The following is a 14624-nucleotide window of genomic DNA, read 5'->3' as shown; positions in this document are numbered from 1 at the left end:
TGTTCGTTTCTCTTTTGTCTCCTTTCCTTCTTCCAAAATTGGAAGGTCCAATTTTTCTCTTGGGCTTATGCCTCATTTTGTTGTTATTCCTTTGCATATATCCTTCTTAAAATATCTCTAAATGTCTATTTTTCCTTTGCATATATCCTTAAAATATCTCTAAACATCTCATTTAGAGATATTTTAAGAAGGATATATGTTCAATCTAACACACTTTAGTAATTTACTTTTTATTAGTAATAAATATGTAGATATTCTCACACACACACACATGTATCATTATATATATAAAGATCTTCAAGTGATCGAAAGATAAGTAGTGGAAACCAGCCTCCCTTTCCCTTTGTCCTTCACTTCCTCCCGGGAGCACCCCAGGCCCAGCTGCTCGTGTGGCCTTCCACAGAAAGTTTATGCACATATTCACATAGACACACAGAAAAGCCTGATGTAGATAGTGATGGATTTTATTTTCAGTAGAGGAAACGGTTTATTTGCATACCCCTGAACAATATTCCTATTTAAGTAAAGTGCTTAATCCAGAGACACAAAACTCTTTTAGTCAGATTTCAGGCTCCATTGCAGGTGGTAGATATTTCAGGGGGCCCTCCATGTGCCCATTTCAAAAACCTATGTAGTTGGTCACCTGCACAAAGGCCAGCTGTGGGGTAGAGGGGCACATGGGTGGACCAGCTGTGGGTGGCACATTCCACTCCTCATGTGGCTGCACCTTCCCCCCCTCCCCACACCGCCTTCTCTCTCCTGCTTAGTCCCTGTGTTTCTTCCTGTTTCCACCCTTCCCACTCAGGTGTGTATGGCTGGACCGTGACTCCCGGGGCTGGCCTGTGGGTCTGAGGAAGTCCCATCCTGGCAGAGGAATGCCCCTCCCCTGACTGCCTCTTTGGCACTCCGGGTGTGCGCTCAGCCTGCCCCAGCCCACCAGACTTTATAAGGACAGAATGCAGAGACACCTCTGTGTATTTCAGGGGCCGAGTCTAGCTGGAGGGGGCTACTCGACTTGGCCTCAGCAGTGACATCAGCATGATTCTTCATCTCTGCAACAGGACCTGCCGCTGCCAAACCGGATTTGATCTCCAAACTGGAGCGGAGGGCTGCACCCTGGATCAGGGACCCAAATGGGCCAAAGTGGGGGAAAGGTCGTCCTTCAGGTGAGTCTAAACCTATGGCGCTCTGAAGGGCGCGTGCCAGGGTGGCTATGATGAGTCACACAGCATGAGTTCAGCTGTGCTCATCTGACTGGGGCCGATAGGGCACCAAGCAGGAGGCCCTGGGCAGACAAGATGAATAAGCAACGAACCCTGCCCAAAGAGTGCAGCGTAGTCTGTGAAACTGGGAAACAACAGGTCCTTTTGTAGGCAGAAGGGCTGATGGGGGCTGTGGCAGACCTGGTGGGAGCAGGTCCGTGGGGACACTGGTCTCAAGGAGCCAGGGGACCCAGAGGTCTGTGAGCCTCTCATCCCTTCTCCCTCCTCTGTGCTCAGTGACAGCACCATTGGTTTGTGAGAATTCGTTGTCTTGCATGTCTCACTCAATCAGTCACGTCTTTGCTTGTAGCTGCTGCACATACTTCTGACCTACTTCTTTCTGAGGCGCGTAAGAAGCCTTGGCAGGTGTTTAACCTGTTCCATTGTGGAGCCTCACACGAGGCTGAAAGCCACCTGCTTATCTGACAGCCTCTATGTCCTCAAGGGGGTTAATTGAGCTTATTGGCATCTGGTGTCACATGATCTCAGGGTAGCTGCATGGATAGGGTGGTGCGAGTGCTGGTGAAAGAACCTACAAGGATTAGCAACAACTCTGGGGGAGCCAGATTGACTTTCCCAGATAAGAATGGGGGAGGGTTTAAGTGGACGCCACTAATGATCTCTAGAAAGAAGGACTGCATTCATCCTCTCTAAATGGATACTTATTAAATTTGGGGGTGTCTTAGCTGATAGAAGACTGCACAGTTCTGGGTGGCAGAAGCAAGCATGATTGAATTTTCCCCAAAGGGAACAAGAAGATGGTGGCAGTGAGAGAGGTGGACGCACAGGCCTTGGCTGCAGACTCCGCGCTGCTTCCAGCCTCTCCCGTGGAGGCCCGTGCCTCCTGCTGCAGTGCCGACTTTTGTGAAGGAGAAGGAGATGGACCTAGGAGAATCAAGAGGACGTACAGGCCCCGTTCCATTCAGAGGTCATGGTTTGGGCAGTTCCCATGGTTGGTAGTTGACCCCAAAGAGACCAAGCTCTTCTGCTCAGCCTGCAAAGAAAGACCTAATCTCCATGACAAATCATCTCGGTTAGTCAGAGGTTACACGGGGCCTTTTAAAGTGGAGACTTTAAAATACCATGAAGTCAGCAAAGCGCACAGGCTCTGTGTCAACACAGTTGAAATCAAGGAAGATGCCCCTCAGACTGCCCTCATTCCGGAGATCTCCAGTGACCTCATGGCCAACATGGAGCACTTTTTCAATGCCGCCTACTCCATCGCATACCACTCAAGGCCCCTGAATGACTTTGAGAAGATCCTAAAGCTCCTCCAGAGCACTGGGACCATGATACTGGGCAAGTACCGCAATCGCACAGCATGCACCCAGTTCATCAAGTACATCTCCGAGACGCTGAAGAGGGAGATCCTGGAGGACGTGCGCAAGTCTCCCTGTGTGAGCATGCTGCTGGACAGCTCCACCGATGCCTCCGAGCAGGCCTGCGTGGGGATTTATATCCGCTACTTTAAGCAGATGGAGGTGAAGGAGTCCTACATCACTCTGGCCCCTCTCTACAGTGAGACAGCAGATGGGTACTTCGAGACCATCGTTTCTGCCCTGGATGAGCTGGACATCCCCTTCCGGAAGCCTGGCTGGGTGGTAGGGCTGGGGACGGATGGCTCAGCCATGTTGAGCTGCAGAGGAGGCCTTGTGGAGAAGTTCCAGGAGGTCATCCCGCAGCTGCTGCCTGTCCACTGTGTGGCCCACCGGCTGCACCTGGCCGTGGTGGACGCTTGTGGGAGCATCGATCTGGTGAGGAAGTGCGACCGGCACATCCGCACCGTCTTCAAGTTTTATCAGTCCTCAAACAAGAGGCTGAACGAGCTGCAGGAAGGTGCAGCAGCTCTGGAGCAGGAGATCCTCCGCCTGAAGGACCTGAACGCCGTGCGGTGGGTGGCCAGCAGGAGGCGCACGCTGCACGCCCTGCTCGCGAGCTGGCCCGCGCTGGCCAGGCACCTCCAGAGCGTGGCGGAGGCTGGGGGCCAGATTGGGCACCGGGCCAAGGGGATGCTGAAGCTCATGCGTGGTTTTCACTTCGTCAAGTTCTGCCACTTCCTGTTGGACTTTCTGAGCATCTACAGGCCTCTGTCTGAGGTGTGCCAGAGGGAGATCGTGCTGATTACCGAGGTGAACGCCACGCTGGGCCGGGCCTATGTGGCCCTGGAGAGCCTCCGTCACCAGGCGGGGCCCAAAGAGGAAGAATTCAACACCAGCTTCAAGGATGGGCGGCTCCACGGCATCTGCTTGGACAGACTGGAGGTAGCGGAACAGCGGTTCCAGGTGGACAGGGAGAGGACGGTCCTGACGGGAATAGAGTACCTCCAGCAGAGGTTCGATGCAGATCGACCGCCACAGCTCAAGAACATGGAGGTGTTTGACACCATGGCCTGGCCGAGCGGGATCGAACTTGCCAGTTTTGGGAATGATGACATTCTCACCCTGGCCAGATATTTCGAGCGCTCCCTCCCAGCAGGATACAGTGAGGAGGCTCTGCTGGAGGAGTGGCTGGGCCTGAAAGCCATCACCCAGCACCTCCCGTTCTCCATGCTCTGCAAAAACACCCTGGCCCAGCACTACCGCTTCCCCCTGCTGAGCAAGCTCATGGCCGTGGTGGTCTGTGTGCCCGTCTCCACCTCCTGCTGTGAGCGGGGGTTCAAGGCCATGAACCGGATCAGGACTGATGAGAGGACCAAGCTCTCCAACGAGGTGCTCAACATGCTCATGATGACGGCTGTGAATGGCGTGGCCGTCACGGAGTACGACCCCCAGCCCGCCATCCAGCATTGGTACCTGACCTCCTCAGGCCGGCGTTTCAGCCACGTCTATGCCTGCACCCAGGTGCCAGCCCACTCCCCTACAAGTAAGTAGCTGAGCTCCCCCAAGTCAGGGAATCTTGCCCTCCAGCCCCATGCTGAGCCACAGGCCAAGACAGGACTGTGGGTCCCTGTGGAGCTTCTGTCACGAGCCCACCCATTTGCTAGGCCAGTGGGTACTAGACGCGTGACGCCCACCCTCCAGGAGTTTGCACCCCTGCCAGGGAGATGACACACATGTGCTCTAGGTAGCAGGGCTTAGTGCAGAAAGTGGGCATTTCCAGAGCCTGTCTGCCCCGGTGACAGTGCTGTGCTGGCTCTGCCCCCGCCAGCTGTGTGGCCTTGGGCAAATCTGTCCCTTTATGCCTTAGTTTCTCATCTGCTGAGTGAGGTGTACCTGGAAAGCACTCAGGACAGTGCCTGGCAGGTGGTGCAGATGGTACTAGTTAAAGGTCAAGACCACTGCTGGGAATAGGAGAGGGTGACCAGCCCCAGGCAGTGCCATCACATCCTAAGTGGGCTGTGTAGACTCGGTTGTGTGGGACTCTCAAGAGAGAAGAGGTCAGCGTGGCTGTGGAGGAGCTGAGATGCAGAGGAGATGGTGAGGCTGTCAGGCAGGAATTGCACAGGGCAGGGGAGAACAAACCAGCCTCGCTGGAGCGGGGGGCTTGGGCCAGGGACTTGCTTGAGGGGGAAGCTGTATTAGAAGGGAGGGCAAGTTACTGAAAGCCATAGACAGGAAATTTTCTCCCTTCAAGTGGTCTTTTGAAAACCAAAGATGAAACACATTCTTTTTTTGCGGTGGGGAAAATAATAATAATAAAAAAGAAAACCAAAGCAAACATGCGAGTTGTTGGGGTTCTGCAGACCACTCGCAGCCGCTTGACAAGCACGGAGCAGTGTTCCCTCTCCTGGCGTCTCTAGCTGGTCTCCTTCCAGCTGGTGCTGCTCCAGCTTTCACCTCTGAGTCTGTGGCCATCAGAAATGGGACTGGGTCTCAGAGTTGACAGGGGCTCTCTGTAGGAAGCAGGGTGGCCATGGAGCCATAGCAGGGCAGGTGGGGAGGAGAAGAGACCCCTCACTGGTAAGAGACAGGGAGAGCCAAGAGGGAGGGCTGGGCGAGCCCATCACCCGGGCGTTTGTTGAGGAAGTTGCTCTGTGTCCAGCCCTGTGGGTGTGACGGAGAAAAAGAGGATGACAGGTGTGCGCTTGTGTGAGTTACTCTTTCCACAGGGACAATGGGACCAGCACAGATAGGTCCAAACACTACCTGACTGCACGGTGAGGCCTCCTTCCAGGCAGGGCTCTCAGCCTTGGCACTGCTGCCATTGGGGCTGGGGGATTCTTGGCTGGGGCCCCTCCCGTTCACTGTGGGAACTTGAGCAGCATCCCTGGACACTACCTATTAGAGACCCACTGGATACCAGTAGCATACCCCCGACTTGTGACAACGAAAATCATCTCCAGACATTGCCAGATGGCTCCTGGGGGACAAAGTCGCCCCCAGCTGAGACCCCTTGTCTTAGGGGGAAAGAACGAGCAGAGCAGGCACAGAAGGGAGCTGCAGTGAGCAGTCGCGGTCCTGTCTCTAGTCCGTTCTGCCAAGCTTTCTTCACCAAACGGCCCCTGGGCGAAGCTGGATGTGGAAGGTGGTCTCTGTAGGTCGGTCTAATTGCCTTCTCCTTCCTCCGTCACAGGCGCCAGGCTCAGGAAGGGGGAGATGGGAGCCCTGTATGTGGAGGGGTCCGGGACCCAGAAGCCACCCACCTTGCCTTCCAGGGAAGCAGTGGAGGTACTGAAGGACTGCATCATGGCGCCTCCCGAGAGCCTCCTGTACCCCCACAGCAGCCAGGAGGCCCCCGGCATGTCCTGAGGGACGGGGAGTCCTTGGTCACTGGGATGGTTCTTCAGGACCTAGACTGCCCTCGGCTCTCCCACTGGCGGGGATGATCTCTGAGCAGCAGGAAGTGGGCAGTGGCGTCTGGAGCAGCAGGGGCATTAGGAGGTGCATGACCTGTTTCCTGAGGCCCCGCTCAGCACAGCCATGCCTCACGCAAGTGTGCCAGAAGGTTCTTATTGCAAGTTCGTTTTTAAGGTGCTCCAGAAAATAACCCCATCATGAAAGGTTTCAACCCCTGTTGTGGTGGCAAGAGGACTGTTGTGGGGAGACTGTTGGACATCCCGGGAGAATGTTCCAGGGAGGCTGCCTACAGCCTAAGTGGGAGGAGGGAAAGGCCAGTTTGTTAGAGGTGGAGGCTGACCCTGCTCTAGGGACAGCTGGCCTGGCTGCAAGCACCCCCAGAGGCTTAGTTCTGCGACTTCCCACCCTGGCTCCCGCAGCAGAAGCAGTGAGACCTCGATCTGGCGGGGAACTCTGCCTCTTCCCAGGGCTTACTTTAGGACGAAACAATCACAAGCTCTTTGCACACAACACCCAAGAAAGGTGCTCTTCCTGCAGCTCCAGATGGTGGAGCTGGGGCTCTCCTGGCAGAGGGCCTGGCACTTCCCGTATTGCTGAGCCCCATCTGACCTGAAGCATGCCTGGCTGCGTTTCCTCATGAGAGGATGAGTCCAAGTTGGAGTTGGGAGGCTTGGGATGCAGCCCCAGCTCTGCTGCAGGCAGTGGTCTGATTAATCCCTTCCTCTTTTCTGTGCCTCAGTTTCCCTCCCCATGAAGTGGCAGCAGAGAATCCAAGTGCCTGCTGACTCCCCATCTTCCCTTGGATTAGTCAGTGAGAGCCTCGAGCTCCCTGAAAGACCTCTGGCTGCAGTGTGGACTTAGCTGCCTTCCACCCCCGCCTCGTCCTTAGTGGGACAGGTAGGAATTTGTCTCCAAAGCCCTTGTAGGATTTGCTCTCCAAATGTACCATCTGCACGACAGGCTAGTCCACTCTTCTCCAAGTTGCCCTGGGGACTCTGCACCAGGATCACCAGGGCCCACTGAGGCATTGCCGGATGGGAGTTCAGGGACGGGGGCTTTGAACAAGCTCCTCCAGGGACTGTGGGCCTGCTCCAGCTTCAGAACCACAGAACCACTGCCCTAGAGGGACAGAGGGGCTCCTGGCACTGCGAGGTTCACACCCTCCTCACCTTGTTTTAAACAGGCAGGAAGTAGGTGCCATCCATCCCAGCTTGCTTGCTGCCTGGCTCAGGCAGGTCCTGTGCTGTGCTGCAGGCCTCTGTGGGTGGGGCCTTCTCTGTAGTCTGCTGCTTCCCATTTCCAGGGTAGATGCTGGTGTCTGAGTACCCGAGTACCTTTTCCATTCCCAGGGTTGATGCTGGCATCCGAGTACCCGAGTACCTTTTCCATTCCCAGGGTAGATGCTGGCGTCCGAGTACCTGGGTACCTTTTCCATTCCCAGGGTTGATGCTGGCATCCGAGTACCCGAGTACCTTTTCCATTCCCAGGGTTGATGCTGGCATCCGAGTACCCGAGTACCTTTTCCATTCCCAGGGTTGATGCTGGCATCCGAGTACCCGAGTACCTTTTCCATTCCCAGGGTAGATGCTGGCGTCCGAGTACCTGGGTACCTTTTCCATTTCCAGGGTTGATGCTGGCATCCGAGTACCCGAGTACCTTTTCCATTCCCAGGGTAGATGCTGGCGTCCGAGTACCCGGGTACCTTTTCCATTCCCAGGGTAGATGCTGGCGTCCGAGTACCTGGGTACCTTTTCCATTTCCAGGGTAGATGCTGGCATCCAAGTACCCGAGTACCCTTCCCATTCTCAGGGTAGATGCTGGCGTCCAAGCACCTCCCCAGTGCCACGGGCGCCCTAGTACCCAACATGCCCTTCCATCCCCACCCCAGCACTTAGCCCTAGCACTGTTGCTTTCCTGTCGTTTTTGGCTCTAGTCAGTAATTCCTTTCTTGCTTTCTGCCTTTGACCTGTGGCAACGTCTCCCAGCCCTTTCAGTCTGGTGGTCAGAGGGATCCCACAGGCCTTTGGTGCAGGAGCTCTGGGTGGTGTTACTATCTGTGTGGCCGAGACGTCCACGCCTTCCTCTCCCCATCACCGTCTCCATGGGGGTTCAGGAGCTTGCCCAGGTCAAGCACTGTGGATGTGAATTGGTGGAAGGGGAGGGAGAAAGGCTTTTTTAGCTGGGGCTGGAGCCTCCGCCCTACGCACAGGAATTCCACACCAGGGTGCTGTTCCAGCACACATGCTTCCCGCGGCCTCTTCATCCTTGAAGAATCCCCCAGAGCACGAGGCCATCCTGTGAGCAGCTGTGGGTGGGTCTCTGTAGGAGCAGTTCTAGAGCTGAGGTGGAAGCCAGGGGAGCACTGCCCTCTCCACGTCAGCATCCACGTGCTCCAAGGACACCGTCCAATGCCTGCCTTAGGTGGTGGGAAAGTGGGTCCCCTTACAGCGGGCCCACTGAGAATGCTGTTTGTCATAGAATTTGCGCTGCCCAATTTCTCGAGGGGCGTGGGCCTGCCTCATTCTCCTTTGTCAGCTAATGGCAAAGAAGGAAGAAAGTGACTGCCGTCTCATTCCTGAACTTCCCCGTTCAGGACCCCCGTGGAAACACAGTGAGCATCCCTACCAGACGCCCCTGGCCCGGGCCAGCCCCTTTGCATGGTTTGGAGGCTGCCTGGAGACCTCCTTGTTGGAGAGGCTTCCTGTTTATGCCTCACAAGGGCTCTAGGGGTAGAGGGAGCATACACTCTAGCTAGAGTCCCAGTGCCGTCGCCACCCTCCTTCCCTGTGGTCTTGACAGCATCCTTGTGTACATGCCCTGGCATTTCCCCTCCTTCTCCCTGATGACTGGTGCCCACTGGGTCTGACATTCCAAGTAACCAGCATGTAACTGGTAGTTTGATCCCGATAGCCATAGCGACTGCAGGTGGGAATGAGGGAGCCCCCTATCCTGGAAGATACCTTAGAGTGTGTGACCTCGCTCCAGACCTTTGCTTCTCTCTCCTGCAGAGGGTGAGTTTCTAGGGTGCCAAGTACCTGTCAGGACAGCGTGGAGGGGCAGCTCCCTCATACAGTCGTCTGCTTAGCCAGGCGCACTAAGTGTGACTGGCCCGGGGATGCTCTCTCCTCCGTTTTCAAAGATGAAAGGGGGTTTTAAAAACCATGTGTGATTCCTAACGTTTTGCTACCTGAATAAAGCAGAGTCTTTTTCAACACATCTTTGTCCTGTGTGTCCCTAAGCGAGGAGCAGGAGCTTAGAGAAGCTAACGGAACGAGATCTGCCCTTGCTCGAGAGGGGACAGGGCCAGTAACAGAGGTGCACAGGGGAAGTGCCTGTGTGCTCACCTTATTTTTGTCTTTTGATTTATTTTCTCTCTAATCCTTGAAAGTCAGCTCAATCGTTTTTGCCAGTTAGAAGGTAAAGATGAGAGTGGGCCATTCGTGCCTTTTCTGGAGCACGGCAGTTTACAAAGTGCTTTTATGTACATGATCTCATCTGGTTTACTGAAATTAAAAAGCTAGACTTTCAAGGAAAAAACATCGATTTCTTCCAGTAGTGAAAGCTGCTGCATCAGACCTGTTAGTCAGCAGCACTCCTTAAGGCCTGGCTCCTGAGAGCCTTCCCCACCAGCCCTTGTAGCTCCACATCCTCGGGGTGGCACACTCCAGTGGTATTGCAGCAAAGGTTTGCAGAGACTTGGGATACCACCAGATCTCTTTGGTAAGGAGACTCAGCCTTACTTGAATGTACGTGATTTTTAAAAAAGACATTGAAACAACTATTGAAGCTGAGGCACAGGCAGCAGGGCTTTAGGTTTGGGACTGGGAATCAGTGCGGCCTCCATGCGGTGAAGACCTGACCCTGTGGTGGGGGTGAACAGGGTCTCCTTGACCCCCTCCTGGGTTCCCTTCAGGACAGATGGATTTCATTAGGGAAGCATGATGCCGGTAGCCTCCATCTCAGGCTAGGCAGGGTAGGTTCCCAGGGAGGCAGCTCTCAGCGCAGCCTCTTCGTCACTCCAGCTGGAGATAGAAGAAGAGGAGCCATCTGAGGCCCTGAAAGGTGTTGCACTCCTGCCTGTCTTTTTCCCAAGAGTGCTCCTGACATCCAGAGTGCAGTCAGCAGGCCTTTCTGACTGGGCTGGCTGCCTCAGATGCCTCAGCCCCACTGCTGGGGGTGCTTCCGTGGGGCCCCCTCACTGTGGGCCTTCTTTTGGGTCAGTATGATCTGTGTGTCCCTTTCCCATGCCAGCGACACTGGTGGGCTTCACGTGGCCGGCCCCGGCTCCCAGGGCTCTTGAGATGCTGCCTCTGACTGCAGCTCCTGCCACACTCACCCACACGGCTGCTGCTCCGCTCTACCCCTGGGAATGGCTGCCCAGAGATGTCCTGTTTTGAACCTTTTGCCACGCTCAGAACAGCCACCAAGGGCACTGGCACTCGTGACAACAGAAGAGCCCTGCAGTGCTATGGCTCCTCCAACGGGCCAGGAAAAGCTGAGGGGTGCACACACATGGAGCACACTCCAGACAGGCACAGGGCCTCTGGTTCGTGACAGTTTGCCGGTGTTTCGTGGTCCTGGGCCATGCACAGGCTTCTTGGCAGCCAGGAGAGGCTGTCTCTACATTTGATGTGCACACCTGAAAGAGCAGTCCTCACCCACTGGGCAGTGTCCTCCCACATGCCCAGGAAGGCCTTCTTTTGCCATCTGAGCTGCACTTAGTGGAAAGCCTTTGCCATGGCAGGACACTTTCAGGGCTACTCCCCCACGTGACTGTGCTCACTGGTGGTCAGGGCTATGTGGCTAGGGCTATATGGCTCTTGAAGCTCTCCACACACTTGGCACAGATCAATGGCTTTTCCAATGGAATCTAAGGGACTTAGGCATTCTCAGAGGCCAGTCTGGCCTTGGAGTTTTTCAGCTTCTGGAATTAGTATGTGACCACTCTAACTGAGCGTGTGACCCAGTTGCCTCCAGAATCATCTTCAGTCTCGTTTCTGACTTTGTTACCAAATTCTATGGAAGAAAATTCAGACATTAGCCTAGTGATGGGGACACACTCCTTTTGTTCAGTGTGGCCTGCTCAGCCCCCAGTCCCCAGCCCCAGTGAGATTACTGCTAAGGGCATCATCCTGTGGATGCCACAGCCAGGGCCGTGTGGATCAGCATCCCAGCTCAGAGGAGCAGCCCAGTTGGTCTGAGAACACTGAAGTCCTAGAGCACTGGGGAGGGACTCCTGACCAGCGCTCTTCCCACTCTCGTTCCAACACACGCTCAGGGAATGTCCTGGCCCAGGGAGCCAGGGCTCTCTTCCTGCCACTTTGTTAATTCCCTGCAGCAGCCACTGCTAGACAGCAAGCTTGGGAAGCCTTCTTATGCAGAAATCAAAGGTATGTTTATAAAAGTGTCACAGAGTCCCTTCTGAAGAGAGCTGGACAGAGGAGGAGCCGACCCTTCCCTGACTGCCCAGTTCAGTGAGCCTGGTTAAATATCTGCCGTCAGCAGCCTGCCATGAGATGCAATGAGAACCTTCTGCCTCAGCCCTCCAAGCTGGGCTGTATCATAAAATCCATACTTTATTTTCCTCCTGCGTAGAGAATCAGAAAGGACATGATGGAGGTTTCAGAAAAGGGCTTGTGAGATAGAACATGTCAGAGCTGAAGATCTGCAGCTGTGAGACATGCCCTCCTGAAAGAGCCACGCCTGATTGCCCTCACCCGACTGTCCCCTCAGTGTAGCTTGTCTCAAGAGGTTTACAGTATGGCTGTGTTTCTCACAGGTTACCCAAACTCCTGTCACAAAGGCGAGAAACAAAGAGAAGTGCAGAACCTGAATCAACCACGTAAGAGCTGCAGTTGATCAGATACTGATTCATGGGTTGATCAGAGCCCAGCAGGCACTAAAGGCTCAATGAACATGGTGATCTTTGTGCAAGAGGTGTTCCATCAAGACTTAACCTGGCTCAGTGGTAGCTTTTGGCTTCTGTTGGAGGCTGGGATCCTTCACCCAAAGCTCGTCTTCCCTTTCAAGTCTACAGGTGATCTCCTGTTTGGCAGCAGCACGCACCAGAAGGAGAAAGAGCCGACCACCCCTTAACCCACATTGAGTGCACATAGACCTGCATCAGTCCTGAAGCCTGACTTGTACCACCCATTTAATGCTCTGGGCTCACCCCACCAATTTGGAACAGTGGCGGTAAGTTGTAAACCTGAGAGCTCTGAAACAGGCAGGGCCTGGCATACAAGCAGGAATGTTTATTTCAGGGCAACTTCAGGAGTGCCAAGGGCTGATAAAACTGCAGTTGTCATGATACATTTTCCCATGGCCAGGGGCTCTTGAAGGAAAAATAGGCTCAACCAGTGACAGAGACAACGATGCTCTGGGTCTAGGTCTCCCTGACCCCATAGGCCAGGGACACCCCCATTAGATGGCAAACGAGCAAGGGGCCATCGTCCTCACCCAGGGAGGCTCCCAGCTCCTAATTCCTTCTTATCACATCCTGATACAGTTCCTTCTGCTCCTTATGGTCACCAGAACAATGGGTGGGAGGTAGGTGGTCACATCCTTCAATGTCACAGGCCTTACTTGCAAACACAGAGACATCCGGAGCTGTTGTCCTCACTCCGACCAGGCCCTGTCTGCAATAGTCTGTGGCTCTGAGGTGTGATTTCCTAGAGCCTCAAGTGTGCCGGGGCTGCTGTTCATTCGCACTAGGGGAGATTCAGGGAAGTTTTAAAGAGCCTCTTCCAGGGGCTCCTTCTGCTTCTACCCTTTCTAGGAATTCGTCAGTCTCAAATTTATGAAAAGATGAATAATAGAGATGTCAGCAAAATCAGGACCTCACTCCCTGGGAGATGTCATGGAAACTTGTCAATCACACCCCGAAGCACTCACTGAGGAGCTGGCAGTGCAGTCAGTGGCGCCAATACCAACCAGAAGCCACCAGGGCAGAGGGGAACCATGAAGCCAGTGGAATGCACAGCACCACATCAGCAGCCCGGGCTAGGCAGGGGTGTGTCTGATAACGTGCCCTTTGCCTCACATTAGTGCCTCTGAAAATACCATTCTCAGCCTGGGCACAAGCCCTAGGGGTGAGCTGGGGTGTGACAGAGTCACTGGATTAGGAAGGAGAAGCCTCGGCCCTACGTTCTGGCTCTTTAACCCATGAGCTGTGTGGGCCAAGTTACTTCACTTCTCTGGGTCTCAGTTTTATCACCTGTAAAGTGAGCAGATTGCCTTAGAGAGCTCTAAGATCCCTTTCAGCTAAAAGCAAAGTTGTAAGAAAATAAATGAGGCCAGGCGCGGTGGCGCACGCCTGTAATCCCAGCACTTTGGGAGGCCATGGCGGGCAGATCCCCTGAGGTCAGGAGTTCACTGGCCAACACAGTGAAACCCCATCTCTACTAAAAATACAAAAATTAGCTGGGCGTGGTGGCACGCACCTGTAATCCCAGCTACTGGGGAGGTTGAGGCAGGATAATCGCATGAACCCAGGAGGTGGAGGTTGCAGTGAGCCGAGATCGTGCCATTGCACTCCAGCCTGGGCAACAAGAGTGAAACTCCATCTAAAAAATAAAAAATAAAAAAAAAAAGGAAGAAGAAGAAAATAAATAGGTGGTACTGTGGAACTCTAGTTTGGGAGCTGTTTGATCAGGTGAACAGTTTGCACCTGGAAATGGGGCTCCAGCCCTGAGCTGCTCACATCTTCAGTCATGCTGCAGGGAACAGCCAGAGCTTGTGGCCCAGATGAGGCTTTAGTGGTTGGAAAAGGAGCCAGTTCCTGGTTTCAATCCCTTCATGGACCTCAAACTATCACAAGGCTGCCAAACAAATGACACTAGCAATCACATGCAAATTGGACAGAAATCAAACTTCAAAGACATTAAAGGAAAACAGTAAGAGCTACAGGCAGCTAACATGAATGGCTGCTCAGACTCAGCACTGTTTTTGATTCTGGCCAAAGCCAAGACAAAGGAGCCGAGGCAAGAAGGAACTACATTTCACTCTACAGCTGTCATTTTAAACAGAGGAATTTTTTTTTTTTCCTGAACAAAATTCAGAAAAGTTCATCTTTTTTGAGCTACGAACTTTCGTGGTGATTTTTTGAAGGCCTGTGTGGACATCCTGTTAACTCTATCTCCTGGATGCCAAGTGCACCTTATCCTTATCCTAGGCCAGTGTTCTCAACAAGACACACTCTGGATGACAATGATAACCATTGTTTACAATCCAGCTAAAATCTCACCTCCCCTAGGGAGTCTTCCCTGATTTCTCCACCCTCTGAATTCTCATAATGGGCATTTGGCTACTTTGATCACAGGGCTCTTAGAAATGAGCTGGCCAGCATTATGATTTTACTGGAATATATCACTCCTCAACTACTTTAGAAACCCCTTGAAGGCTAGGATGGTATTTTATACCTAACATTTTGGTGTCACCCCACACCCGCCTCCAACTTGCGTGAATGTTGAAAGAATAGATACAGAGGTCTCAACTAGGGAACAGGGAAGAGCGGATGTGACTGGTTCTTGCTTTCAGAAAACAGCCAGGAGCACACATCGCTGACAGGGTCAGTGCAAGGACAGGCAGATTTCCCATCTGCATCACGTGGATGCTGCGCCTTCCC

At 53.7% G+C, this 14624-nt stretch overlaps 1 protein-coding gene across 7 annotated transcripts in view; it reads left to right on the top strand.

Annotated features, from left to right (window-relative positions):
• The window catches only part of ZNF862 (zinc finger protein 862), a 32122-nt gene extending 20029 nt beyond the window's left edge, over positions 1 to 12093 (top strand). For 2 of the 7 annotated variants that reach the window (XM_012443473.2, XM_021665268.2), the window contains 3 exons: positions 1062 to 1166; positions 2010 to 4124; positions 5775 to 9212. In XM_012443473.2, coding sequence (XP_012298896.2) covers positions 1062 to 1166; positions 2010 to 4124; positions 5775 to 5950 — 2396 coding nt within the window. In that variant the 3' untranslated portion in view covers positions 5951 to 9212. Of the gene's footprint in view, positions 1 to 1061; positions 1167 to 2009; positions 4125 to 5774; positions 9213 to 11777; positions 11920 to 12028 lie in introns of those variants that run through there. The other 5 variants (XR_001105935.2, XR_001105934.2, XM_021665264.2 and 2 more) reach the window with 5 other exon arrangements.
• Positions 12094 to 14624: the final 2531 nt, after the last annotated feature.

This window comes from Aotus nancymaae, unplaced genomic scaffold (assembly GCF_030222135.1).
Source record: "Aotus nancymaae isolate 86718 unplaced genomic scaffold, 86718_ANA_hifiasm-v0.15.2.pri h1tg000002l, whole genome shotgun sequence".
NCBI lineage: Eukaryota > Metazoa > Chordata > Mammalia > Primates > Aotidae > Aotus > Aotus nancymaae.
The sequence above is the reverse complement of the archived record's forward strand: the minus strand, read 5'-3'. Positions and strand labels throughout refer to the sequence as shown.